The sequence below is a fragment of the Melanerpes formicivorus genome, unplaced genomic scaffold, assembly GCF_026170545.1.
Source record: "Melanerpes formicivorus ecotype bairdi unplaced genomic scaffold, bMelFor1.0.p_v2 SCAF_47, whole genome shotgun sequence".
NCBI lineage: Eukaryota > Metazoa > Chordata > Aves > Piciformes > Picidae > Melanerpes > Melanerpes formicivorus.
In genome coordinates this window covers 1043070-1071069 of record NW_027142399.1, presented here as the reverse complement: position 1 = coordinate 1071069, position 28000 = coordinate 1043070, and the positions used below count along the sequence as shown (strand labels likewise).

At 48.9% G+C, this 28000-nt stretch overlaps 1 protein-coding gene and 1 long non-coding RNA gene across 2 annotated transcripts in view; one reads left to right on the top strand and one right to left on the bottom strand.

Moving 5' to 3' along the window:
- TRIM29 (tripartite motif containing 29) overlaps positions 1–19707 on the top strand; it is a 28409-nt gene extending 8702 nt beyond the window's left edge. Inside the window, exons 2-9 of the mRNA XM_068159967.1 lie at positions 690–780; positions 2351–2584; positions 2909–3107; positions 7701–7784; positions 11175–11234; positions 12483–12584; positions 13757–13833; positions 17182–19707. Of these exons, the coding sequence (XP_068016068.1) occupies positions 690–780; positions 2351–2584; positions 2909–3107; positions 7701–7784; positions 11175–11234; positions 12483–12584; positions 13757–13833; positions 17182–17244 (910 nt within the window). The 3' untranslated portion in view covers positions 17245–19707. The remainder of the gene's footprint in view (positions 1–689; positions 781–2350; positions 2585–2908; positions 3108–7700; positions 7785–11174; positions 11235–12482; positions 12585–13756; positions 13834–17181) is intronic.
- The window catches only part of LOC137451978 (uncharacterized), a 135340-nt gene that overhangs the window by 39709 nt on the left and 67631 nt on the right, over positions 1–28000 (bottom strand). The window contains exons 2-3 of the long non-coding RNA XR_010989926.1: positions 14256–14318; positions 3288–3385 (exon numbers count right to left, since the gene is read on the bottom strand). This is a non-coding gene — a long non-coding RNA (uncharacterized lncRNA). The remainder of the gene's footprint in view (positions 1–3287; positions 3386–14255; positions 14319–28000) is intronic.

Here is a 28000-nt window from a genome sequence, read left to right as displayed (position 1 = left end):
TGAGAATTTGCCTCTCCCTGGTAGCTGCTCCTGAGCTTCTCTGGGAACCCAGTGCAAAATGAAATGCAAATCCCAGCGAAGCTGCTGAGCTAAGCCAAGCACAGTTGCCTCTACCTCCTCCCTCCTCTTTAGTTTTCTGTGTTGTTCTATTATTTTCTTTCTATTTTCCTTTCAAGCAGTCCCCCAGCTTCATCAGAACATGAAAAGCTCTCATTCAGAGCAAATTAATCCACGATCCTGTCTAAACAGAATCTCTGCTGGAGGCATCACCCTCCTGTTGCAAACACTCGTCAAAACGTCATTCCTTAATTACATGAAAACTGTTACTGCTGCAGAGGCACACCCTGGGATGGGCTCTGCGCTGCATACACAGCTGAATTTTGAAACAGGCCTCTTCCCCCCCTCCAGCTAATGACTGCGAGGTGATTAAAAGCGGCACCATGACAGTAGCCTAAGTAGGTGGGTGCTGCTCTCTTTGCTGAGGGGAGCTGAATCTCTTGACCCAGCCGGCAGCGCCGGGTCCTTGCCCCGGTGTCAGCACATGATCTCCATTTCAAGCAGTGCCAGCAACCTGTACTGCCAGCTGTTATTGTTCAGGGCCCAATAGCTATGTGGCAGCACAGTGCCTCTTTGAAGCTGGCCACCCTCAGCCACAGTTCACCAGACTCTCCTTTCTCTCACAGGCTGAGCTTTCGCCTGCAGAAAGAGCAACTGCAGCTGAAGATCATTGAGGTAGAAGATGAAATGGACAAGTGGCAGAAGGAGAGGGACCGTATCAAGGTGTGTATGGGGTTTCATGGCAAGCTCGCCTCTGTTTTCCCTGCACTTGTCACTTTCTTTCCACTCTCTCACACCTCTCCCCACCTTTCCTCCATTTCTTCTGTCATGTCCAGCTCTTACTCACTCTGTCCTTTACCTAGTCTCTACCTCATCACTTAAAACTCTCTGATGCCAGATCTTGGAAACAACAACTCCTACTGAAGTCATCTTGCAACATGCCCTGCGGGAGATCAAGAGGAGGCAGCACACTGCCTCTTTATACCACCATCCAAGGGCACCTCCCTGCCTTGAGTCCCTTGGAGTTCTTCAATCACCTGTAGCCAGGCTGATTCGGAAACAAAGGTGTGCTGCTTTTTTCTCCCCTGCTAGACCACACATGAAAATAAACTCCAGGAGGGCTCTGGATTGGCCAAACAGAGATAAGGCAACAGGAACAGACACAGGTACACCAACAGATGCCTTGTTTGGAGTGGAGCAGCTCGTCTCCATACTGAGATACATCTCCCTTCTAATTCTTTCACCAGGAGTGTTAGGAATCTGGCACTGGTGTTATTGATATGTATGCTTTTTTTTCCTGCCATACATGAGCAGAGCAAGTGAAAACACTATTTGGGAGACACCCCAGGAAATTTGCATAATATTAATAGCCAGAGCCATCTGCTCCCTTTTATGTGGTACATGCACACTGGCCTGCCAGTTCTTGCTTTTGGTTTGCTTCATGATGATGATTGTTACCGTCCTTACCATTATTACTGCTGTTGTTATTATTGGAGGCTTGACCTAGAAACTTTCCCTCTGAATAGAGCTACATCCACAGCCCTTCTGATGAATATTTCAGAGGGACCTAGAGTTCAGGTTTCCAGAATGAAAGGGTAGGGATTTGACTCAATCATGCTTGAGGAGCCAGCTCTGTGCTGTACAAAGTTAAACAGTGTTAAGAGAAGAGAAGAGAAGAGAAGAGAAGAGAAGAGAAGAGAAGAGAAGAGAAGAGAAGAGAAGAGAAGAGAAGAGAAGAGAAGAGAAGAGAAGAGAAGAGAAGAGAAGAGAAGAGAAGAGAAGAGAAGAGAAGAGAAGAGAAGAGAAGAGAAGAGAAGAGAAGAGAAGAGAAGAGAAGAGAAGAGAGAATGTAGAGTAGAGTAGAGTAGAGTAGAGTAGAATGGAATGGAATAGAATAGAGTAGAATAGACCAGACCAGGTTGGAAAAGACCTTCAAGATCATCACATCCAAGCTATCATCCAACACCACCCAACCAACTAAACCATGCAACCAAAGGACCAGCTCATGAACTGAAACGAAAGATATATAAGATATATAAGATCTGTAACTCATATATAAGATATATAACAGCATGCCCTTTAGATTCCACACACACAATCATGGCAAGAACAAGGAGAAACTCTTCTGACACAACATCTCTGACACCAAACCTTACACCCCTAGAGTCCCTGTAGCCACATCCCCCCTGCCCCCATATATCCCTCTTTAACAAACCACTCCCTAAGGAGTTTAATAGTTTATTTCTCCTGCATCTTTCCTGCTGCCTCTTCTCTCTGCCCCTTCCCTCTACAGAACTACACCACCAATGAGAAAGCCACAGTGGACCAGCATTTCAAGGAGCTGATCCGTGACTTGGAGAGGCAGAGGGATGAAGTGAAGGCTGCCCTGGACCAGAGGGAAAAGATTGCTTCAGAGAACGTGAAAGAAATCGTGGATGAGCTGGAAGAGAGGGCAAAGCTTCTGAGGGAGGACAAGGAGAACAGGGAGCAGATCCACCAGATCAGTGACTCTGTGCTCTTCCTGCAGGTAAATGAGCTCTCATTTTCCCTTTCTTTTTTCTCCCAAGTCAAATCCTCAGCTGGTGTGAGATGCACCAACCTTCTCAGGCTCGATGCACACGTATGGCAGGGACCAGCTCTTGCATTTGAAGCTGAGTCTGCTCTGGAAGCTGCAGAATGAACTTAGGTGTGCCAAGGCCTGGCTCTTCTGGATGGCTGCAGCTCACTGGCAGATCTCCATCTTCACTGCTCTCTTTTGCACTTCACACTATTTGGAACCTAACCTTAGCCAGTTCCCTGGGCTACAGCCTCCATATTCCTCACTAACCTCTCTCCCATTTTTTTTTGGCAGGAGTTTGGGGCTCTGATGAGGAATTATGTCCCACCTCCATCTCTCCCAACATACAGTGTGCTGCTTGAGGGGGAGAGCATGAGCCCATCTATGGGACTCCTCAGGGATGACCTCCTAAATGTCTGCATGAGGCACGTGGAGAAGATCTGCAAGGCAGACCTGGGCCGCAACTTCATAGAGAGGAACCACATCGAGAACGGTAGAGTATCTTAGATCTGCCCCCTGCCTCCCCAGGCAAAGCCTAGCACAGAGCCAGGGGAGATGAAGTGTGAGGAGTGGAACCATCTCCCAATGGCAGCAGTGAATTCCCCTACACTGGACAGTTTTAAGTCTCAGCTTGGCAGGGTGCTGGACCAGCTCATTGCAGCTCCACTCTTACCTAGAGAGGTTGGAGCAGATGATCCTTGGGGTCCCTTCCAGTCTGGCATTCTGGGATTCTCTGAGTGTGCTTTCACAGAGGAGAAATTAGGCAAGGACCTAGGGAAAGGAGGGGAAACATTAGCTCTGGCTGGAATTCATTCTGGAATGTCAGAGCTATCCTAGCAGACCTAGGTGGGGATGGAGCCAGCTGAACTAGCAAGGTGTGTAGGGAACCCAGGGGTCCAAACTAGACCCATTCCATGTTACAGCTTTGCAGCACTTCTTTGTGTTTGAGAATGGTGACCCTCCTTCAAGGGGCCAGCAAGGACACTCTGCCTCACACCAGGCTCCAGCAAGCCCCTGCTGGTTTAGCACAGCAGGTTCTCAGTGGAACCCTGCAGAGATGCCCCAAGGCAGCCCGGGGGGCTGGCTGGGCACACTGAGAAGGTGGTGGCAGAGATGTGAAGGCACCATCCCAGCATGGCAGTTCTGAAAGCCTGTCAGTAGCCTGCTTGTGGAGCTCAGTTAGCACACGTGCTGTGCCGCTGTGACATGCCATTTGAAAACAGCCCCTTGCAGCTGCTGCTTGCCTGGCTGCAACAGGAAACATGCTGCAAGCAGCTGTCACTGCGAATCTGAGAACAGATTTGCCAAGGTAAAAGGTCTCCCTTTTAGCATTCAGGTTAAGCTCCAGCTTGAACCAACATAACTCTCTCTGATCATATCTCTGGCTGTTCTCACCTGCCTGAGCCAGGGTGTTCAAGGGACATGCAGGACCAAATGGTCCTCATGCTTCAGTGATGTTTAAGGATGGCTGATCTGTCTTCTGTGGACAGAGGATTCATGGGGAATACCACAGCACTGTCAGGAACCTTCTCATTTTCTGTGTCTCCCAATTACTTCTGTAGAAAGGACTTGATCTGGCTCTGATCTGATCTGGCCTGATGTAGTTAGAGGTGTCCCTGCTGACTGCAGGACGAGATGGCCTTTGAGGATCCCTTCCAACCCAAAGCAATCTGTGAATCTGTGTCTTGCATCATAGAATCAAAGAACCATTAAGGTTGGAAAAAGCCTTTGAGATCATCAAGGTCACACATAAGATTGGCAGGACAGGGCACTAGAATAAGACTCCACAACCAAGGCTCACTTGCCAGCTCTCCCACAAACAGCCTTTGTAACCTTGGGCAAGTTACCTAATCCCATGAACTGACCTCTTGCACTAAGAACAAGGTTATCTCACCAGGCTGCTGTAAGGATCTCATCCATTAATTATTGTGGAATCCTAGCTCCCATAAAAACAAAGGTCAAGAAGCTGGATAGGTCACCTGAGGATAAAATGCACCTTGCTGCTCAGGAGGATGTGTGACTCAAAAAGATGGAGGAGGGTCCCTTCACACCACACAAGCAGCTGAGGAACTCTGCAAGGGCACAGTGATTTCCTTCAAACTCACAGTTCCCATGCTAGCACACCACCTTTTCCCTGGGCAACAGCCATGCAAAGCACTTCCACTCCTTTGCAGATAAGACAGATCCATGTTACAAGTTGCTATGACAAAGAAAAAGGGGAAATACCAACAACAACAAAACCCCACCCAAACCTCCAAACCCAGACACAGAGCAGCCCAAGGAAAGATACAGAGAGATCAAAACACCATAACAAGAAACTGACCATTATTTGCCTTCCAACATTCACCACTGCAACATCCCTGCTCAGATTCTCAACAATCCATGTGCTAAGGGCTGATGAGAAATCTATAGAGTCATAGAATCAATACGGTTGGAAAAGAGCTCAGAGATCATCAAGTCCAACCTGTCACCCAACACCTCCTGACTAACTAAACCATGGCACCAAGTGCCACATCCAATCCCCTCTTGAACACCTCCTGGGCAGCACATCCCAGTGGCCAATTACTCTCTCCTCACCTTGAACTTAAACCTCCCCTGGCACAGCTTGAGACTGTGTCCTCTTGTTCTGGTGCTGACTGCCTGGGAGAAGAGACCAACCCCCACCTGGTTACAACCTCCCTTCAGGGAGTTATAAAGAGCAATAAGGTCTCCCCTGAGCCTCCTCTTCTCCAGGCTAAACCACCCCAGCTCCCTCAGCCTCTATAATCTGGCTATAAGCTAATTCAAGCAGCTGACAGCCAACCCAGAGCCAAAAATCATTTAGGGACATTTTTATTTCTTCTTCTTTGTTTATCTGAGGACTTGCAGAAGTTCCAAAGGGGTTTTGAATGCCTGACTGCCCCCAGCACTTGTGAAAACTAGAAGAGGAGCAGCAAAACACTTTACACTCAATGTACCATAACTCAGGGAGTTATCTTCCATCTGCTGAGCTGGTTTTTTGCCCATCCTGAAGCAAATACTTTTTACTTGGCCACGTGTGGAACCCAGCAGCAGTGTGAATATGGTCAGTTCAAGTACCTCTGGATAAAGAGGTACTCCTTGGTAGAATGGAATGGAATGGAATGGAATGGAATGGAATAGAATAGAATGGAATAGAATAGAATGGAATAGGAGAGGAGACTCGAGGAGAGGAGAGGAGACTCGAGGAGAGGAGACTCGAGGAGAGGAGACTTGAGGAGAGGAGACTCGAGGAGAGGAGAATGGAATAGAACAGAGTGGAATGGAATAGAATAGAGTAGAGTAGAGCAGAGCAGAATGGAATGGAACAGAGTAGAGTAGAACAGAGCAGAATGGAATAGAACAGAGTGGAATGGAATAGAATAGAGTAGAGTAGAGCAGAACAGAATGGAATGGAACAGAGTAGAGCAGAGTAGAACAGAGCAGAATGGAATGGAATGGAATGGAATGGAATGGAATGGAATGGAATGGAATGGAATGGAATGGAATGGAATGGAATGGAATGGAATGGAGCAGGTTGGAAGAAACCTTTGAGATCATCCAGTCCAACCTATCATAATGAGGATCCCCTCCACATTACTGATGTCACAAGCCCTCAGTGGTACTTGAAATCCATGGGATTCAAGTCCCCAAATGGTTCAGAGCAGGGCAAGAATTGAATACTTCTGAAACCTGGCCCCTTTGTAGAAGCTTTGCCAGAGGTTTAATGGCCACAGCTGGGACTCAGCCTAATGAGTCCCAATGGCTGCCAGTAGTGGCATCCATTCAGCTGGGAAATGTTACTTATGGTGAGTCTCAAACTTCAGGACTCTGCCTTTTTCAAGCCACAGTTACACTTGAAAGAGGACAGCACTCTGCATCTAGTGACTGCAAGGAAACAACTCCACAATTACTTAATGGACTTAATTAACTCAGACTCCCCCTGAGTCATTACAACAAATTCATTTGCAACCAGCTTGATCTTCTAGGGTGAAGAAAAAACAAAACCCAACCACACAAATACTTCCCAGGAAGAAATATTGTATTAATGGAATGAAACCTGCTTAATAGCAGACTCCAAAGGGAATCCACTTTCTTCTAGTTGTCATAACTCAGCAGTGTGACAAGGAGGCAAATAACCAGAGAGCATCCAGGGAGTTTAAATAACACAGAAATGAATTTGGGAAATAGAATAAAAGTTTGTTCAGTGATTTAAGAGTGAAGAATGGAACTGTTTAAACACTGGAGCCTGCTTTACCCCTCTATAGCCCTTCAGGCATCTTTATGAGCAGCTGTACAGAACATCTCCCAGATTGCATTGGGTTGGAAGGGACCTTCAAAGGTTATCTTGTCCAAGCCTCCTGCAGTGAGCAGGGACACCTCCAACTGGATCAGGCTGCCCAGGGCCCCATCCTGTGGATCAGTGTTAGGCAGCCAAAACCAGGCTGTGCAGGACCTGGCTAAAGGGTAGATTTGAGCCACTCTGCATGCAGGCTGCACCCAGCATCCTCCTCCCAAAGCTCAGGTAGCTACAGCTGTTTGCAACTCAGGTTTAGCATCTTTCTTTAGCAAGTGGAGAAACCAACCCCTTGAGCCCTCCCAGCACTGACTTTCTTGAGCTTTGGAGTACTTGCAGTTCAAGATCTGCTGGTGGAAAGCCAGCCCTGTGCAGAGGTTAAATACAAAGAAGCCAGCCCCAAACCACTGCTTTTGAAGTGGGATGCATTTTTAGCCACACAGCAGGATTTTGGTATGCCAGTGCCTCGACTCTGGAGTCTCCCTATGGATTTTCAGGAGACAGAGTATCTACTGCATGGCCAAATGCTTCACCTGTGCTATGCCTCCAAGGGAGCTTCCTCTTTTACCCCAGGCTGAAGCTCTGGGCAGCTACAGCACAGCTTTACCTCCCAGCCAGAGTCCCACAGAGGAATCATAAGGTAGAGAAACTTGTTTTCAAAGAGCAGAACCATCTCTCCTGCAGCGCTTGAGGAAGCCAAGTCCAAGCTGTTATCTCCTTTCCCACTCCCCCCAGCCCTCTCAAGGCCATCAAACTGCCTCCTGCAGCTCACCCCCTGCTCTGCTCCTCTAGGTGACCACCGGTACATGATGAACAACTACGAGTGGAATCAGCCTGACAACTTGAAGAGATTTTCCATGTTCCTGTCTCCCAAAGGTATGGCACTCTGGTGGTGGCCAGGCTCCCTCCAAACACATCACAGGAGAGGAACACCATTCATGGTTTGTCTCTCCTATTTCCTGCTGCCCCATGGCCAAGATCCATCCCTCTGCATTTCTCTATGCTGGGTCTTTCCTCCAGCCTGCAGAGCTCTGGGGAGTGTTTGCCTTTTCATCTCAAACAAGGCAGCAGCACTTTCCAGCTCTGTGAAGGAGACTTGGAGCCACCAAGCTCTTTCAAAGAGCACAGTTTGTAAATACAGGGGAGTTTGAATGTGTTACTAGGCTGCAGTCAGTGTTATTCTCCACCAGAAGCTTATCCCACTGTGCTACCAAGTGTGAAAGCTACCCTGAGCTTGCTCTGCATTAGGTTTTAGCTTTCACCAGAAAATGTACTTCTTCCCTACAGGGAAAGGATAGAAGTGAGGAATGTGTCCTGACAGAGCAGGAATCTGAAGCTCCTTTCTGAGCTCTGACATTGACAACAAGAGCCCTGGTGTCTTGCTGATGTCCCCCTTGTTGCATGACTACAGGATGAGTCTCTGCAACAATGGACTGTTTTCACCACATCCAGCTGTAAAATTCTAGTTGCCTGTGTGTAAATTTAGTGTTAGGACTCTCCAGCCTTCACTAAGTTAGTGTCAGGACTCTCCAGAAGCAGAGAGTGTTAAAAGCCTGTAGAAAAAAAGAAAGAAAAAGAAAACAGAACAGAAAGGGCAGCACAAAGTAAGGACCCAAATTGCCTCTGGTCTCTAGAGAGCAAGGCTCTGCCTGGATCTGCCAGATGTTTGCAGCTGTTGTTCTGCAAAGTGGGCAGGGCTATGCCAGGAATCAGCAGTGGCACTCCCTTGAAGTGCAGCGTTGCCTGCTCTGTGGTCAGGCTCTCCTAGGGGTAACTCAGATCCCAACACTGAGCCTTTTGTCTGGATTTCCACTTTGCCCTTCTCCTCTGCTCCCAGCCCACGCTTGGCAGCTCGCTGGCAGCCCTGCCTGGAGCTGTGGGGGTGAGGATGCCCTTTGGAGCAGATACCAGGGGCAGAGGCAACAATCCCAGTTCAGCATCAAGAAGCTCTTAGCAGTGCTGTTTCCTGCAGGCCCCCCCCAAGGTTAGAGGGCAGCCTCTTCAGCAGAGAGGGGCATTCACCAGTGGTGGGTTTGCTTTGCACAAAGCCTGTCTGCAAACACCACCTGGATGGTTATAGCTGCTGTTCTGCCCCAGCTGCTTCAGGGCTTTACAGGCTCTGTGCTGTCAGGGAAACACATGTTCTGCTAAGCAGAGCTGCTGGTGTTGGAGAGAGACCACAGACTGTCCTGCAGCCACAGCCATCCTCAGCCCTGCAGGATGGGGGAAGCTAAAAGCTCTGCAATTGCACAGGCTGAACCCACCTCTACCCAACCTGTGGGGCTTTGGGTTTGGGTGGGAATGGGTCAGGATGCATCTGAAGAATGTGGTGATGGGAGGAATACAGTAGACAATGGCATATCCCAAATGTATCTGGGACAGGGCTGAAATCTAGTGAGGCAAAAGGAGTGGCAAAGCCAACTGCAGCAGTGCCATGGCATGGCATAGCCTGGCTGCTCTCTGCTCTGGACCACAGTGCCTGGACTTCCCTAAGCTCCTTTCTGGAGGATCAGCTGTTGAGACCTGGGAGCAAGGGCTCCCTGGCTCCCAGATGAGATCCAGCATCCTAGCCTCCTGAAGGATGTGCTAGGAGCTCAACAGGGTCTGCTGGATCTTTCTGCCAGCAGGGACACTTGCTGGATGCAGCTACAGGGTAGTGTGAGGGCTGTACAGCCGCTTGCAGCTCAGTGACCTGCTGCTGCCTGCAGTGGACTTTCGAATGTACTAACAGCAGGGGAGCATTTGTTCCACCTACACATCCTCCTTTTCATGGGAGCACAGACACTGCCTTCTTCCAAAGCTACTCATGCTGGCTTTTCTACCAACAAAGTTACTTTGGCCCCAGAAAGTAAGAACAGGATTGCACACAAGGGTATTGAAAAGCAGCTGAAGCCTCTACCCTCCACCTGGGCGAGGGCTCAAGCACAACAGGAAGGAACCAGCTGCTGGAGCCACACTGCTGGGGACCTTGAGAACAGAATGAATCAATAGGCAAAACAGGAGACTTGACCCACTTAGCTTGCATGCTGGCTAGCAAAGGGATGAATAACGCCATGTGCCCATAATCATTTCACACTCCAGAGCTTTCTGTGCTCTGTCCATGTGTCATGGAGGAGTTTGGTGCTGCCTCTGATTCATCTTTGCTACAGAATTCCACAAAATGGGGGGGGGGGAAGGGGAACTGAATAAATGAAGAAGACCACCCTGTGGATTGCATAATGTGCCCAGAATATCTCCTGAGAGCTTTGTAACACACCCTCTTTCTTGCTCGGCTGGATCACTGCAATCCGCCCGAGGCCACAGTGGGAAGTTTGTTTTGCTGCACTGAGGAATGCTGCCCAAGCAGTGCTCGGTGCTAATTGCAGTGGCCCATGCTAAGAAACTGCTTGGATCTGAGCTGAACTTCTCTGGGTTTAAGCTCTTCTTGCATTCAAGGAGCCTTCCACTACTCTTGTCATTAAAGGCAGTATCACAGAGCATCTGCCTGCAGGGATGTCATAATGAGGCAGAGAGGAAACATGAAAGGTTTCAAAAGCTGCCTAAAAGATAGATGAACAACCTGTTCCACTGCTCGACTCCTTTCTGTCCTCTTCCACTTGAGCTTTCTTCTCCTGATGTTGCAAACCATTTGGCCAAAGCCAGGAGGGGGTTGGAAAGATCATATCTGAATGAAGAGTAGAAGGGACTCGGGTAGACAGACTTAATTAGGAACACAGCTCGAACGGGAAAGCAGCCCACAGGATGGCAGCATAGCAGCTCCGAGCATTCGTCTCCCTCTCGCTCTGCTGGGAGTCCAGCGTCTCACCAAAGGGGTACAACAGCACAGCCTGATGTCCTGGTGAAACCCCGCAGCGCACTGCCTGTCACAGGGGCTCAGACGATGCAGGCATGAGCGAGAAATGTTCCTCTCCAGGTGCCTCTTGGGCTCTAAATGCAAGCCTCTGCCTGCAGCTCTCTTTGCACAATAGTCATGCCGGGTAGGCAAACCTGAGCTGGCAATTCAGTGCAACTGCAGACAGCTCTGTGGCAGGGAGATTGCTTTGGTTTTGAAATGAGAAGTTTCTTTACTGTTCCCTAGGACCCAAATTAAAAGGAAAGAAAAAAAAAAGAATCAGAGCAGGCTTTCCTCTACTCTCTGGATGCAGATTTCTGGTTTGGGGCTGCTTCAGAATTGGTGGGGACTGTTTGATGGAGCAATGCCAGGCACAGGCCTTTGAGCCAGCTCCTCAGGAGCCAACTGCTGAACTGGATGCTCTTGTTTTACAGCCAATTTCAACCCACGATCATGGGAATTTTCCTCCTTCCAAGCAACTGAGGAAACACTTGGTATGGGTAATTCCAACTTCAGCTTGAAAGGATCTAACCCCCCGTGCCACAGCTTTCTAGATGGCTAACCAACCTTTTGGCTTCCCTCTCAGCTGTCCTGCCACTTGTCAATCACTGTCTCACAGAGCTATATCTTAGCTGAGTTATCAGCACCATCTGCATGCCCCCAAACCCAGTGCCCAATGGCTCTGGGTGCTATGTATGGGGGAGAAGGGCACCCCTGGACCTTATTGTTCAGACAGTGAAAGCAGAAGATGGGAACTTTGCAAGGCTCCTGAGATACCTCACCAACTGCAATCAACAGGAGCACCAACACCACCCAAAGCAACCTGTACAGGTGGTTGTAGTAGCAGGAGGGGACTCCAGCCAGCCTCAGACAGTTTCAGAAGCACAAGGCTGCTCCTGTCCCCCACACATCCACCTCTCACCTGGGTCATAAGGTCTCAAAGCCAGACCCTGTCTGATGCTCAGTCTGTACAGCATCTGGCACAATGGGGAGGGGATGCTTTGAGCCAGTGTACTGAGAACCAGCAGCAGCATCTCATGACTTTTCCTCCCACATCCTCACCTTCCTTTTTCTTGCCTAGATTTCCTTACTCTGGTTTGTTCATGCTTGGAGGGTCCTGCTTTGCTTTTCTTTCAGAGGTAGCCGATAGGCAGCCACAGCCACTCTGCCTGGGGAGCTCTGGTGACTCACAGCCACACCTGTCCTTCCTGCTGTTCATGCCACAGACAGGGCTGTCTGCCTCTCACTGTCACTGCTCTAAGAGTCATTCTGGCAGCCAGGACCTGACCCCAAGGAGGCCGGAAGGGGAAGCCTTGCTTTCATTCCAGCGAGCTTTGAATCAAGCCTTAGCTGCTTGGAGGCAAGGGAGCTTCAGCAGCTATGTAGTTCTGCCTCTCTTTGGCAGTCTCTGGAGATGCATTTTTACCTGGGAGGAAGCTGCTGCTCTTCAGTGACACTTGCACTCTGGGTCTACCAAGGGAAAGGCTCTTCCCTGCCTGTCTGGAGCACTGAGATCTCTTCACACTCACACACTGTGTACACCAGGACACCACAACTGCCTGCTCTCATCTGCCTTTTCTCATGAAAGAGAAAAGGGACAAATCCCTTTGCTCCCCTTTCCTCCCCGAGCTAGCTGAAGGTAGTTTTACAGGATGTGGTTTTGAATGCTTAGGCTTCCCCACTGCAGCGTGGAACACCATGGAATAACACCACAGAATAACACCACCTCTTCTATCTTCCAGTAGGCAATGGTACTAAGCTGCCTTTTCAGTTCTCCTCGGTGGGACAGAATCCTCCTGGTGACTTCAGCAAACAGTCTGATGGGAGCCTCTTCACTAAGACCGGTACCAGGCATTTAGTTTGTTTCCTCCCCCCCCCTTCCTCCTGCCTCTTTTTGTTTGGTTGGTTGGTTTGTGGTGTTGTTTTTTTTTCAGGTGATAAGATATTTAATCCTGTTCTTCCTCTCCCAGAAAAGCCCTGGAGCAGTCCTACACTTGGCCCACATCACCTGCCCTGACTGTCAGTCTCATAGGGACAAGCACAGGAGCAACTTACCCTGCTGCAGCAGGGAGGCAATTTATTAGAGTTAAAAGAGTATGAAAAGTGTATTAAAAAGTTACATCTAGTGCATAGGTGAAAGAGTTTTAAATAGTGTGATGAGTAGAAGTGGGGATTTAAGGTGGGTTTAGAGGTATAGGGACTAGGGAGAGAAAGACAGTAGGAAGTTGTGTGCGTGGCCATTTACCTCTCTAGCTTCATCGGTGGCTTGAAATAGCTCTCAGAGAATCACCCTGAGAAAGCAGTAATCACTGAGCACAACCTTTAAGCAATGAAAAAAGCAGCAGCTGCCTGTCCTCCTTCAGCTGAGCCAGAACCCCCCCACTCCCCAGCTCATAATCCTCTTTTCACTACCCACTAGTTCAAGGGCACCAGAGGTGGAATCCAAGAGCGTCGGCACCTGCCAAGCAGAGTCGGTTCTGATTAATTTGCCACTGGGAGACGGTGGGGGAAAGGCCATTGCCTGGCAGCACTGAAACTGGTTGTGATTCAGCAGGGCTGGTATTATTTTTGAATCAGGATGGAGCTGGTGTGGTGGAAAGGGGTTAGGGCTTGTCATGCTGCCAGAGGTACTGTCATTAATTTCTGACATGAAACCCAGGCCTCGGCTCTTTGCACTAATTAAATAGCCTATGGTCTCCCTTGCAAGAGTCAGAACACTTAGTATGGAACTTGGCCTAAATTTAATTGGACTGATTGCATTCCACCTCTCTGCATTCCTCAGACATTAATTAGACAGACCTTCTTTACTCCCTTTTCCTAACTGATTGGGTGGTGGAATAGGCATCTGTCTGATGGCTGTGGTGTCCCACCCCAAAAATGGCTGCATTTCAGTATTAAGCAATGCAATACTAATTATGTGGCACTTCCAGTCCTGCTACTCATCCTGAAGCTCTCAAGGGGAGGCAGGGATGGTGGCAGGGACTGATCTATAACTGGCTGTTTTATGTTGTCACAGCTTATCCTTCAATAGTGAGACATCAGTCTGCAAAGGTGACGCCACAGACATGGAAATCCACTAAGCAGTCTGTATTGGTAAGAAACATACCCTTGGTGTGAAAGCTTGTGCACAGCTTCAGCAAGAGAACTCTCTGTCCTAGGGACACCTGAGACTTCAGAGACTAGGGCTTGTGTCCTTTGCAGATGGGAAAGTGAAGGCTTCTATTGTTCTATTATTCTTTTCCCTGTGGTTAACTTCGTCCTGAGGAGGATCCAGATTAACTCTCCTGCCTCCACAGCTCTAGACTGTAGAAATAATCAATACTTCAATATTGCCTTTGGAAAATATTTTCCTCTCATCTAAGATTTGATCCAGCCTCCTAGAAGCTATACATAGCTCTGGGCAGCCTGATCTAGTTGAGGATGCTCCTTCTTATGGGGTTGGACTGGGTGACCCTCAGAGGCCCCTTCCAACCCACAGCAGTCTATGATTTGATGAAGTACTAGAGCAGGCATACCTCTGTCTGTAGTCCTTTTTCCTCCCTGCAGGGATTTCATGCACTTCTAGTAGTCTGTGCCACCTAGAAAGCAAAGGTTGTGTAAATTACACCAAACCCAGCCATATAAAAGCATCTTCCTCATTACACCCTAGGATAGGCAGATGCAGCATCAAAGACTGCATCCACAATTCACTACACCACCTCTAAGTGACTCATGTTGCACTGCTAGCAGCTAACAGTAGGCTCTAAGGGGCAGAGCACAGCGATGGTTTAGGTCTTGTCATCTTAAATACAAAAGGTTAGCAAACAGTTAATGCATAACCACCCCCAGTGAATCCATTTTGCCTACCATCCATTCACACTGTGCTGCAGTAAGACCTTGCAGGCTCTGAACTAAGATCATCAGGTTTCTGCTTCCATCTCTGCAGATAAAGATCTATCCCTTGTTTTTTTTTCCCTTCTAATTATGATTACAGAGTTGTGGAATATTATTTACTGCTCCACAGAAATAAGACTTGCAAGGAGAGGGTCAAGAATTGAGAGCATTCCTAGGCTGAAGGAAGAAAACAGAGGGAATACCCAGCGAGGTGGCTGCCTAAGGACTGCAGCTGCATGCCTGTGCCAAATTTTGAAGGCCCCACCAGGAGATGGATGCCAGTGAAAGGGATGTTCCTTAGCACACTGTATCACATTCAGAACATCCAGAGCCTTGTGTCTCTGAATGTGCTACAGCAAAACCTAACTCCTAGGAGCAGCAAAGTTTAGCAGTGTCTTCTCTCTTGGTTTGATCACTGCCTTCCTAAAAGATCATAGAACCATAGGATGGTTTGGGTTGGAAGGGACCTTAAAGATATGAGCCAGTTCCAACCTGCCATAGGTAGAGACACCTTCCACTAGCCCAGGTTGCTCAAGGCCTCATCCAACCTGACCTTGAACACCTCCAGGGAGGGGCATCCACAGCCTCCCTGGGCAACCTGTTCCAGTGTCTCACCACCCTCACTGTAAAACTCATCTCGTGTACAGATGATCTGTAAAGATGATCACTTCCTGTGAAGACCAGCTGCTCCATCATGTGTGTGCTCAGATGGCAATCTCTTCCCCAGGAATCTTACATGCCACTCTGTCCACCCTAATGGTGGTGTTATGCTAGGGGAATTTGGTCAGGAAAGTGAAGTGCCTGTTAGCACTGGGCTCTGGTGGATGCAAGTAGAATGGTCTCAGCAACAGGCACCCTCCTGCACTACAGCCACTGTGCTGCCATCCACAAACACAGCCCTGGCTTTCCTTCCTGCCCACAGACAATCCCTGGGTAACTTCTGCCACAGGAAGCCACCAGGCTTTTCCTGTCTCCCTTTCTCCCTCATGCACACACTTGTAGCAGCTATTTCACTTTTATATCCACCAGATAGCCTTGAACTGAACAATTGAGTTGATAAAAGCAAGCAGTAAAAAGAAAAAAGGAAGTAATATCCCAAAATAGAAATCCATGCACTGGACTGCAGGAGCTCTGCAGGAGCTTTTCTGCTCTATTGGGTCAGTAATCTGAGCTTTAAAAATATACTTAAATATAGAAGTAGTACACATTCTAAAAGCTCTGTAAATAGGCATTTTCACAAACAATGATGCTGTTTGAAGAGGAATCTCTTGAATCCCACCCCCCACCCCCACCCCCCCCATTCCAGCTCTTAATTACATTGGAAATTAAAGGCATGAAATGAAAAGAATTTCAACAGAAGGGACCACTGAGCAGGAGGTGTTAGGAATCTCCACTGAGCAAGTTGGGTTGGGTTGGCTCTGCCCATGCTCCCAGCCTCCTGCTATGCCTGATATTCATAGATCCATAGAATGGTTTGGGATGGAAGGGAGCTTAAAGATCATCCAGTCCCAACCCCCTGCCATGGGCCCAGACACCTCCTGCTACACCAAGTAGCTCCAAGCCCTCATCCAACCTGGCCTTGAACACTTCCAGGGAGGGAGCATCCACAACCTCTCTGGGCAACCTGTTCCAGTGCCTCCTTCCAGTGATATCAACTAGTTCAGGGCACAAAAATACACCAAGTGAGATCTGGGCAGGGGATCAAACCTAGGAGAGATCAGACATTACAAAACCACAGCTGTTGCTGCTTGCCTTGGTCCCTGCTCTGGTGATGTGCACATTCTCATCCAGGTGAGGTGTCTTGCCTTGGACAGTGCAACGAGCTCTCAGCATCAGTCACTTGGCTTTTGTGCTTTGTAATCACCTCAAGCCAACACTAGGCTGCACAGCACAACCTATTTGTGATGGTACAGATAAGAATGAAATTCCAGGGATAGGTCTTGCTGAGAAGAGATACAGTTAGGGACTGAAGGAAACGGAGGTGGAGAGACAGAATCTGTCAGTTCCTGTAGGCTCTGCCCCTTCTCTCCATCTACACTTCTGTTTACACAAACACATAGTACCTGTGGAGATGTGAACAAACAATGCACCACTGTGTGAGAGCTTCCATGCACAAAGAGTTTTGCCTTGCCAACCAGGAGCACAAAGAAACCCCATGCAGCTTAGCTGATCATTTGCAGAGCAGTGCGTGGCTTGCAGTGTGAAACCTCCCAGGAGTTCTCAGGTTAGTGAGCAATTAAAAGACACTGACAGAAGCATAAAGGTGACATTCCTCTTCTCCCAGAAACCTTTCATCAAGCCATGAGTCATAGTCTGAGATTTTATATGATGCAGAGACTCATTTGGCTCTGGAAGGAGGTCCATGCAAAGCATCAATCAGAAAGCAACACCATTTGCATCGGATCACTCCGACAGCCCCAGCCGCGGTGTTGCTGTGCAAGAGGCAAGGCTGAAGGTGTCCAGGCAGGAGCATGTTAAGCTACATATGGTTGGGCAAAGTGGGTGAAGTGTAGGTGGTCAGAAAAAGAGGGTAGGCCAAACTCACATGCCCCAAATTCTCCATTGCAGTCACATTACCGCCCCTTTTACGTCAACAAAGGCAATGGAGCCACTTCCAACGAGGCACCTTGAGTCCTGAAGATTTAGGGAAGAGCTGGCAGCACTTGGAGTGAAGACTCAGCTGCGGATTTTCATGGATGTACCTGCTACTATATTAACCTTACTGCTCTAATCTCTGCCAGGGAGAGGGAAGGTGCAGAAGGGAATAACCTTGACTAGAGGAAACAAGGAGTTTTTCCAAGTCACCTTGAAAGCTCTGCAGGCCTTAACAATGTAACCTCACCCTCTGCTGTCACCTCCTTGTTCCCTCTCTGCCACTGCCCTTCCCTTTGCTTCTGTAGAGCAAGCTGCTCTGTTTCTCCTGGGAAGCATGCATGCTTGGGTAGCACCCCCCTGACTCTGCTATACCTGTTGCCCCCTTGACCTGAGTGTGCTCATATGACCATAGCTGTTAAGTCCTGGTGAAGGTCCCAAGCTGGGGTGAAAGGAGGCGAAGGTGGGCAAATACTTTCCTGGAATAGAGAGGTTCCAACTAGCCACTAGGAGCAGCCACAGGAAAAAAAGCTCTTCCCATGCCCCTCCACCCTGTCACCCAGCCCTGCCTGAGATGAGGACACACAGCTCTCGCTGGGATCAGATCCAGTGCTGCCACCTCCCTGAGACCCCTGCAGACTGCCCCCAGCCCTTGCCCTGGGCAGCAAGCTCCCTCAGAGCCCTTCATCAGCCTAGCTCTGCTCCTGCTGCCTTTCCCAACAGCCAGCCAACAGGAGCTGCTACAGCCCCAGGCCAGCTACTGGTGGAGGGTGGAGAGGTCTTCTATCCCATTACAGTCCCCCTCCAGCCAGCTTTTCAAATTAAGATATAGGGGGGGAAAAAATCCATCCTACTAATAGAAGATTGATTAGATGCCAGAGGTGCTGGGTGCTTTCTTGGTTTGTTTTGTGGAGGTTTTCTGTTGTTCTGTTTGGTGTTTTTTTAATCCCCCTAAACCCAAACTGATTTATATATTGTGGTTCAGGTATTTTTTATTTTTAGTGGGGTGGGTTTTTTTTTCCTGTAAGAGGCAATGAGAATGAGTAGCTTTTTTTCCTCAGGATAATATGTTTGATTTGGCCCCTGGATAGACTTAATCACCTCAGCACTCAGCTGGCAAAGCAACCAGGGCTGCTTAACCTTTCCATCATCTCGCTGAGGTTGTTTTCTTTCCCCTTGGACAAAGCTGAGAGATTAGGTCCATGCTATGCAAAAACCTTTCCCAGGCCAGCCAGTCAGAGCAGATGGCCCACTGCAGGATCAGAGCCTTCAAACGGTGCTAAGCAGCTGCAGAACACAGAACCAAGACCTGACAGCTACTTTTCATGGTTTGCTTTAGTCAAGTGGGTTTTGGAATGGCTTCCCCTTACCTTTCCCTCTCCCTCCCCCCCCCCCCCCCAAAATGCTTGCAACACTGTGCTGAGAGAGGTCACACTTCCTGCTCCCTGAAAATGACTTTCTTGCTAATCCCTGTGCAAAGATACTTGCTGCTTTTTAATCCAACACCTCAGACAAAACTTCTGAGGCTGACAGTTGGCTGCTCCAGAATACTTGAAATGGCATTGACTTCATAATCATTTTGGGGGGGTTTATTCTTCAGTGACCAGAGGGGAAGGGGGTAGCATGGTAGAGAAGGATGTAAAGAAAGGGAAACTGGGATAGAGTTGCTAGGAAATACACTGAAGGGTCTGAGTATGTGTGTGGAATGACAGAAGTAGCCCCTACTCCAGGTCTTACTGCTTGCTTTGTGTCCCCTCCCACGCCCCCAGGAAGGCACCCAGGAATGACTTAGGTCCCTTTATGTTCCCATGAAACTTCCACTGCCCGCCTGAGTTTTCCAATATGTTGGCATGATCCCTCCTCTTCCTTCAAAACATGGATGTTAAAATCCCCCCTCCCCTTTCTTTCCTGCCCTAAAGAAGGCTTCCTGCAGTGCTGGCCAGGATCTGCACTGCCCCGGCCCAGCACACAAATGACCAGCCTGAGGATGCCAGTGCCTCCTTCCTCCCACTGTCCCCTTCCCACCAGCTCTTCCCTGCCCTACCTCTGCAGCCCCCTGGCTCCCAGCCTGTTTGCTCCCCATCCTCTCCTCACTTCAAGGGCCTCACTCAGACCTCACACACCCCTTTCACCCTGGCACACTCTGGCAACAGGAACAGAGCTGCTCCCCACTTGCCTTAGCCTGGGAGGACAGGGGGCCTCCCCTTCCAGCCCCACTGCTCTCCCCACATCCCTTTGCCCTATCAGAGGAGCAAAAAAACGGGGAGAGGGGGCACAGCTCCTGCCCCACTCTACTTTGCAAGCCCCAGGGCACTAGAGCAGCACAGCTTCGAGGTGTATTGTGCATGAACTGTTTTTATCACGTTTGTCTTGATCAGCAAAGCAAGAGGAATTCCACCTCCTCAGACAGGACTCGACTGCGCTGATGTAACTGAGGCCCTTCACGTGTGCAACACATACTGCAGAAATAAAGGAGAAAGCTCCATCTCTGACCAAAACCAACGGGGATGAGGTCTCTGTCTGTCTTTGGGGGGGTTTGTGTGATTGAAAGAGCCTCTGTGAGGTTAAGTCTTGTCTCAAAATAGCCTTTCTAGGAGCAAGAAGTTTGGAGAAGCCATTTCCCCAGCTTCCAGAGGCTGTGTTTTCACTCTGGATGTTTTGAGTCAGGGTCCTGTCAGGTCAGAGAAAATTCCCACATCCTTCAAGATCAAAGCCTGACCAATGGACACACTTCCAGTATAATACTTCAAGACTACTGTGCAGATGTGCCCAAGTAGGTTAGCTCCCAAACATGGGCACCACCAAGTCCTTCCCTGCAAGGGCATTTCTAGAAACCTCTCACCCCGGTTCCAATCCTCACGCCTGCCAAAGTTAAACCCCACCAGCTCCCACTGGAGGAAAGCACTTACTCACCTATGCACAGGCCAAAATCAGCCTGGGATAGACAAGCTGAGCTGAGTTTCTGTTGGACCTGAGTCTCCCCAGGAGGTTGGTTCTGGGGACCATTGTTGCCTCGTGGCAATACAGGCTTTGGTTCTGCATGGCTCAAGTTTCTTACCTAGATCATGGCTTCTCTTGTCTCTGAGGGAGAGGATAAATCCCTTGTGGGATGCTAAAATGCAAATTCAAGGCCAGGCATGCACAGCAATAGCCCTGGCAGTTGCTTTAAAGAGTGATTGTACATGGGAATCTGTGGGGATAAGACAGCAGCAGGCAAGGCTCATTCCTTTACCCTGGATACTCGAAGGCAGGGAACTTTCCAGAGGGTGCCCAGCATGTTTTTCCTCCCAGGTACTAGATACCAGCTCTGGCTCCCCAGACATTGCTGACAGTGATTCCTGAAGAGCAAGGATCCTAGCAGCTCACTGGAGGAGGCAGTAAATCCTCCTTGTTTACCCCACACGGGAGCTTCTGGGGAACGGCACTCAGCTCTCTCCCATCAATTCCGCTCGCTGCCTCCATTACTGTTATTACTGTGATTAAAAAGCAATCAGAGAGAAATCTTCTTCCTGTCCTGAAATTGCTGCAAACATCTCGGTTCCACCATTTAAGCATGAGAAGAGCAAGTTACAAGCACACTCTACACTGCTGGGCTCTGTGACACTACGAGAAGCGTAATGGAGCTCATCGCCTGAGCGGTTAGAGGCAGCGAGCAGGACTGGTCGTGCTGGCAGCGTGAGGACGGAGTAATGAACCTCATAGCTGCAGGGCTGCATTGTGCCAGCTTAGGAAATCCAGTCAGAACTGCCCTAGGCACAGCAGAAGGAACCTGCAAGCATGGTCTGGGCCCAGGGCTGCTGCACACCCAGCTGGGAGACTGAGGCCAGCCAGCCCAGTTGGAGAAGATGGAGCGATGACCTTTGGAGGTCCCTCCTAGCCCAGGCCATTCTATGATTCTCCATTCAGGCAGATCAGAGGGGCTGGGTATGGGATCAGGCCTCAGCTCTCCATCCTAAGGAATAGAATAGAATAGAATAGAATAGAATAGAATAGAATAGAATAGAATAGAATAGAATAGAATAGAATAGAATAGAATAGAATAGACCAGACCAGACCGGAAGAGACCTTCAAGATCATCGCATCCAACGCATCAACCAATCCAACCCACCAACCAATCCAACCCACCTAAACAACTAACCCATGGCACCAAGCACCCCATCAAGTCTCCTCCTGAGCACCTCCAATGATGGTGACTCCACCACCTCGCCAGGCAGCCCATCCCAATGGACAATCACTCTCTCTGTATAGAACTTCTTCCTAACATCCAGCCTAAAAAGGAGATGCCTGGGCAAAGGGATGGAGGTGTTGGGTGGCTCTAATCCAGCCAATAGCTACAGGAGAGCATGAAACACTCAAATCTGGGTCAGCTGAGCAAGATTCAATGGCAGAGTTCACTCAGGGTGTCTCAGAGGGAAAGGAGCAGCCCTACCACCTCTTTGGAGGGCCTGGATGCTGATGGAATCAGGAGTGGTTTCTTTCTCTTTCTCTTTCTCCCTCCTTAACGTTTAAGCTTCAGGGGCTGTTTTGTTGGCCTCGAGGCAGCGGTTTCTCAGCACAGACTTCGTGTGCAAACCCCACTGCCTGCCAGCTCACCCCTGTGCCCCAAGAGGAGTGAGAATGGGGACAGACCCTCTTCTTGGATATCAGCTGACTGCTAACAATTCAAGCAAGCAGCTCCAAAAACAGATCTCTAATCACCCATTCAGCTCCCTCCGTCGCTTGACTTCTGCCACCGGAGCAAGCCCGGCCACGGCTTCATCCTTGCACATATTAAGTAGGAAGGTTGAAACTGAACAATTCTTCAGGGGGCATAAACAGGAATAATGAAGTCTAATTGCTTGTGAATCTTGGAGAAAAAAATACATATTCTTTTTTTTTGGCAATATTTTAATGACATAAATTTGCCACTCTCTTGCACAGAGACAACACGGAAATAAAGTGTTGGAATTTGCTAATTAGAGAGCGTCAAACACAGGGCAGGCATCCTTAATGAAACTGGTGGGATGCTCACTTCAAGGCTAGGAGAGCTTCTGAATTTTCATTGGCAAGAATCTGATCTTTAGGCTTTCAGCAAGCTTGAGTCCTGTGTCCAGTTCTGGGCCCCTCAATTTAAGGACATTGAGACTCTCGAATGTGTCCAGAGGAGGGCAGCAAGGCTGGGGAGAGGCCTTGAGCACAGCCCTGTGAGGAGAGGCTGAGGGAGCTGGGGGTGTTTAGCCTGGAGAACAGGGGGCTCAGGGGAGACCTTATTGCTGTCTGCAACTACCTGAAGGGAGGTTGTAGCCAGGAGGGGCTTGGTCTCTTCTCCCAGACAACCAGCACCAGAACAAGAGGACACAGTTGCACCAGGGGAGGTTTAGCCTCGAGGTGAGGAGAAAGTTCTCCCCTGAGAGAGTTGTTAGCCATTGGAATGTACTGCCCAGGGAGGTGGTGGAGTCACCATCCCTGGAGGTGTTCAAGAGGGGATTGGATATGGCACTTGGTGCCATGGTTTAGTAGTCAGGAGGTGTTGGGTGACAGGTTGGACTTGAGGATCTTTGAGGTCTTTTCCAACCTTATTGATTCTATGATTCTATGACCATAAAGCATAGCCTAACTCAGCTGGGGTTGTTTAGTCTGAAAAAGAGGCAGCTCAGAGGAGACCTTATTGCTCTCCACAACAACCTGAAAGGAGGTTGTAGATGAGTGGTGGTTGGTCTCTTCTCCCAGGCAACCAGCACCAGACCAAGAGGACACAGTTTCATGCTGTGCCAGGGGAGGTTTAGGCTCGAGGTGAGGAGAAAGTTCTTCACAGAAAGAGTAGTTGGCCAGTGGAATGTGCTGCCCAGGGAGGTGGTGGTCCCTAGAGGTGTTCAAAAAAGGCTTGGATGTGGCACTTGAAGCCATGGTTTAGTTGTCAAGGTGTGCTAGGTGTTAGGTAATAAGATGGACTGGATGATCTCTGAGGTATTTTCCAACTTGTTGATTCCATGAATCTGTGATTCTTCAGGCCACAGACCTTGAAATGATGCAGCACAGCAGAGCCTTTCCTCCAGGCCATGCTGGAAACAAGGTACAAAGGGACACCAGTTTCAACCCTCAGTCAAGGCCAGATTGTGCCTCAAATATTATAGTCTTGAAGGCTAGCTTGGAACCTGCCTTTAAGCACTCACTCTCTACAGGTGAAGTTTAGCAAGTGGCTCTGTCCCACGTGGGAGTGGGGCTGGAAGCAAACAGGAAAGACTTGGCACCTGCAGACAGGGTAAAACTGGTAGTCCAACTACCTCAGTGTGCCATGAGAAAAAGCTTTCTATCTTCTTCAGCTTTCCTGGACCAGCTCACAGACTGACAAGGAAAAGACCACTTCACAGCCTGGTACAAGTGCAGCCCGTACCTCACAGCACAGTCACCCAGAAAGGACCCTCCAAAAGTAACACTAAAAAACACAAACCCAGCTCAACATGTTCTTTGCACTCCAGCTTCTCCCTTCACTTGGGGTTTTGATACAGCTCTCAATTAAATCCTGAGAAACAATTGTTGAAATCATTCTTCTAGAGAGAAAGAATTGTAAGGAAGCTCCTTTTACAGTTCAATATTTCCCTTAACTCAGGGATAAAAGCAAACCCCAAATATTGAAGCCAGATAAAAGATGCATGAATAGCTGTGGCACTTCATTTGCACATTTTAATGCACTTGAGCTGGTAATTTTACACACTCCCATCAATCATGTGTCGAGCCCTGCACTCAGACAAAGCTTCCTGCACGTTGGAGTAATGAAGGATAAACTTTTGGTCCTTTCTATTACTTGTTTCAACACTTTCTCCCTGAGCAGGCAGGTGAGCGTGGCATGCAGTCCCCTCAGGAGACAGAGGCACAGAGCAAAGCATCTTCTCTCGATTGCTAATGCTGAATTCTGTGCTCTTGGGCATGTTTCAGGAGGACTTCAAGCAGATTGTGTCAGGCTGTGCCTCAGTTTGTTGGCTGTGGTGCTTTACAATCGTGCTAGCCAGTCTCCCTCTGATTGCAGTGTGGGACAGTCTTCCTAGGGCTGGCATCCTCAACCTCTGGAGATTTCAGGACCTATCTGGATGCATTCCTGTGTGACCTGCACAAGATTCTATGGTCCTGCTCTGATAGGGGGGTTGGACATGATCTCCAGAGGTCCCTTCCCACCCCTGACATCCTGTGGTCCTGTAATCTAGTTAGTCCAATTTTGACTAGCTCTAAGAAGAACTTGGTGAGTCCCAGGTGTCCCTGAATCCTGCTCAAGTTGGAGTGGGCTAAATGGGCCACCAGATCCTGAGCCAGCAGGAAGGCAAGCTGCTTTGCTGCTGCCAGGCACCTGACAACAAGCCCTGACATCAAGCCCTGCACCAGCAGCGCCAACTTACATTGGTTGTATTAAATATCTGAGCACCAGACCAGCTTCTGGACTGCTTCTGAGTCCCTGCAACTCAGGTGGTGCAGGACAGCTGTCTTGATTTTAGAGGAACATGCAGAGAAATCTTTTAGTGGGGTGCTTGAGAGAGGCCTGTCTCAAACCCCACGAAGAGAGCATTAGCACTCAGGAGCCCAGCCTTGCACTTCTCTGCTCCAGCAGTTTGTCAGACCCCATTACCTTTTCATGTGCCATTTGGCTGCTGTCAGCAGCAACAAAGCTTCTTAACAGGGAAACCTTTAAAGGCCACAGCCTGCATGTGTGTGCTCTTTACGTGGAGCCTCCTTCAAAGCAAAGATTTACTTCACATTTTCTCTACCAGCTCAGGACCTCCAGGGGACGATAGCTCCATAGCCATGCTTCCCTGCCTGCTTATGGATTCTGTGAGTACTTTCCCATTGCAAATCCTGGAGGATTTAATATCCACTCTGTAATCTACTGGCACCACCAGGCATTATCTAACTAAACCTTAAATTGAAAGTGCTACTCTTTCCATTCTCCCCGAGCCGCTGCAGAGAAGTCGAGTTCTCGGAGCCCGCTGTAATTTACTCTCGCTCTAATTAAAATACATCAGGACCTGTGTGGAGCTGATGGGTGGAACAGCAGTGTCTCAGGTCTCCCAGCCAGGCTCTGCTTCATCAGATCTGCCTTTGTTCCATCTCCCCACGCACTAGCAGGAGCAGCAGATGCTGAAATCTCCACTCCTGCTTTGCTGTGGCTCTGATTGAGGTTGTGGAGTCTCCTCCTCTCAGGACCTGTCTGGATGTGTTCCTCTGTGACCCGCCCTAGGTGATCCTGCTCTGGCAAAGGGGTTGCACTCAAGGATATTCCTTCCAACTGTTCTACTGGTTCTACTTTTGGTTCTACTGGGGCCAAGGATTGTCACTGAGGGTGTCCAACTCCCTGTCCCAGAACATTACCAAACCTCAGCAGCAATGATCAGCAAGGAAACCATTCAGCAGTGTGCTTGGTTCTTCAAGAGGCAGCAACTGATCAGTGCCCACAGAAACACTCTCCACCCACCTCACTTCCTGGGTGTTTGATGGAAGCAGTGGCTACCTTGCTGGGCTAGCAAACACACAACTAGGCTTACAATAGAGACCTGGTGGTGAGGAGAACAGGTAAGAAGGGCTTAAGATACAGATTTAATTCAGATGGACATAGGACAATGATACAGATTTGTGTCCTGAAGCTTCCTGTACTGCCATGTACAAGATAAACAAGTTCTCTCTAGTTCCTCCTCCTTGTCATTCATCACACTCCCTTTTGGCTAAATCACCAAACTCTAAACACCTGCCAGCAACATTCAGTTCTGATTTCCAATTTTACTAGCAAAAACCTCAAACAAACAAACAAGACCCACAAAAAAAAACACAAAACACCCAAAAAGGCTCAGTCCCCATCAAGCAGGTGGAATGCATCAGATTTCCACATGGATAGGGTATAGATTCTGCTCTGCAGTAATCAATCCCCACTGACACAGAGCAAATGGAAGATGAAAACTTTTAGGAGGGGGGGAATCAGTCAGGAGGTACAAACCCAAAGTGCTGGAGTGAGCTGCAGAGCCAGGCCACCTGGTTCAGCAACCCATCTGACAGCAGCAGATGCTCCAATGGAAGCAGCCAGCAGCCAGATGTGGGATAAGCTGTGTTTTGGGAGAGCTGCTTCTTCACAGCCCCATCAGCACTTAGCTTATGGTCTTAATGCTGCTTTTAGTATTTCTCAAACCTATCAACTGCACATGTGATGTGTCTCCCTATGACTACAGCAGCTGAGCACCAACATCTCTGCTGCATTTAGTTTCCCACCACTGATGGCAAATGTAAATCCCCATCTCACTACCACAGGGAACAGAAAGAGAGAGAAGGTGAGATTTGATTAAGGTCAAAACATGAGTTTACAGCAAGGCCAGAACTTGAGGTCTGCTCTCCAGCCAAAAGAGGATTTCTTCAGGCATACCTCATCTCATTATGAATCCACTTGCCTCTTATCTCAGGAACATGTGGCATCAAAGAGCCTACAGTCTAGTCTCACAACAATACCTCTCTGAGAACAACTCTGGTGCAGACATCTTGCACATCTGAAAACCACTTGGCAGATGAGAGGTGTGATTAGTGCAGGAATACAGGGTGACTGCAGAGCTCCACTCTCTCTCCAAAGAATCACAGAATCACCAAGGTTGGAAGAGACCTCGAGGATCATCGAGTCCAACCTGTCACCACAGACCTCATGACTAGACCATGGCACCAAGTGCCACATCCAATCCCCTCTTGAACACCTCCAAGGATGGGGACTCCACCACCTCCCTGGGCAGCACATTCCAATGGCTAACAACTCTCTCTGGGAAGAACTTTCTCCTCACCTCCAGCCTAAACTTCCCCTGGCACAGCTTGAGACTGTGTCCTCTTGTTCTGGTGCTGGTTGCCTGGGAGAAGAGACCAACCCCCTCCTGGCTACAACCTCCCTTCAGGTGACTGCAGGCATCACTGGGAACATTGGCATTGCCAGCAAAGGCAGAGAATGTGACAGATATAGGGATTCCCTCCACCCTTTACACTCCTGTGTAGCACATTTAGTGGGACAACAGTCAGATAGGCTAAGAAGTTACCTCTTGATCACAATGAGGGGGCTGGCAAGGAAGAATTGGGGGAGAGTGGAGCATCTCAACAGCCACAAACTGCAGCAGGGGAAGTTTAGGCTTGAGGTGAGGAGACAGTTCTTCACAGAGAGAGTTGTTAGCCATTGGGATGTGCTGCCCAGGCAGGTGGTGGAGTCCCCATCCCTGGAGGTGTTCAAGAGGGGATTGGACGTGGCACTTGGTGCCATGCTTTAGTAGCCATGAGGTGTTGGGTGAGAGGTTGGACTTGAGGATCTTTGAGGTCCTTTCCAACCTTATTGATTCTATGATTCTAAGATGCCCTTTGAATTGCTACATGAATTCCCCATGGGAAAGCAGTGCAGACACTGGCACTCAGAGCATGGTGAATAGGGTTGATTTTTGTGTGTGTGCAATGCTTTGGACATGATGGAAGGATTAATTAATACACACAATCAAAGGAGCAGAGGAAGCTAAACAGAATAAAATCTTTGCTGATTAAAAACAGAAAGGATAAAAATTACTGTGAGCAAAAGAACCTTTTCCTTGAACATCTATCAAGTACTAAATGTTGCAGTTGGGAAAATAAGTTTCAGGGAGATGTGATGAGGGAATAATCCCCAACCCCATTAGCTTCTGCTCAAAGAACAACTGCATGGGAAGCAGAGGGATATAACCAAGAACAAAAACCTCACCCCAGCACACTCTCCTGCTCAGTAGGCACAAGGGACTTTCACCCTTCATAGCTCACATAACAGCTTTGTGTTTTCATTACCCAGAGA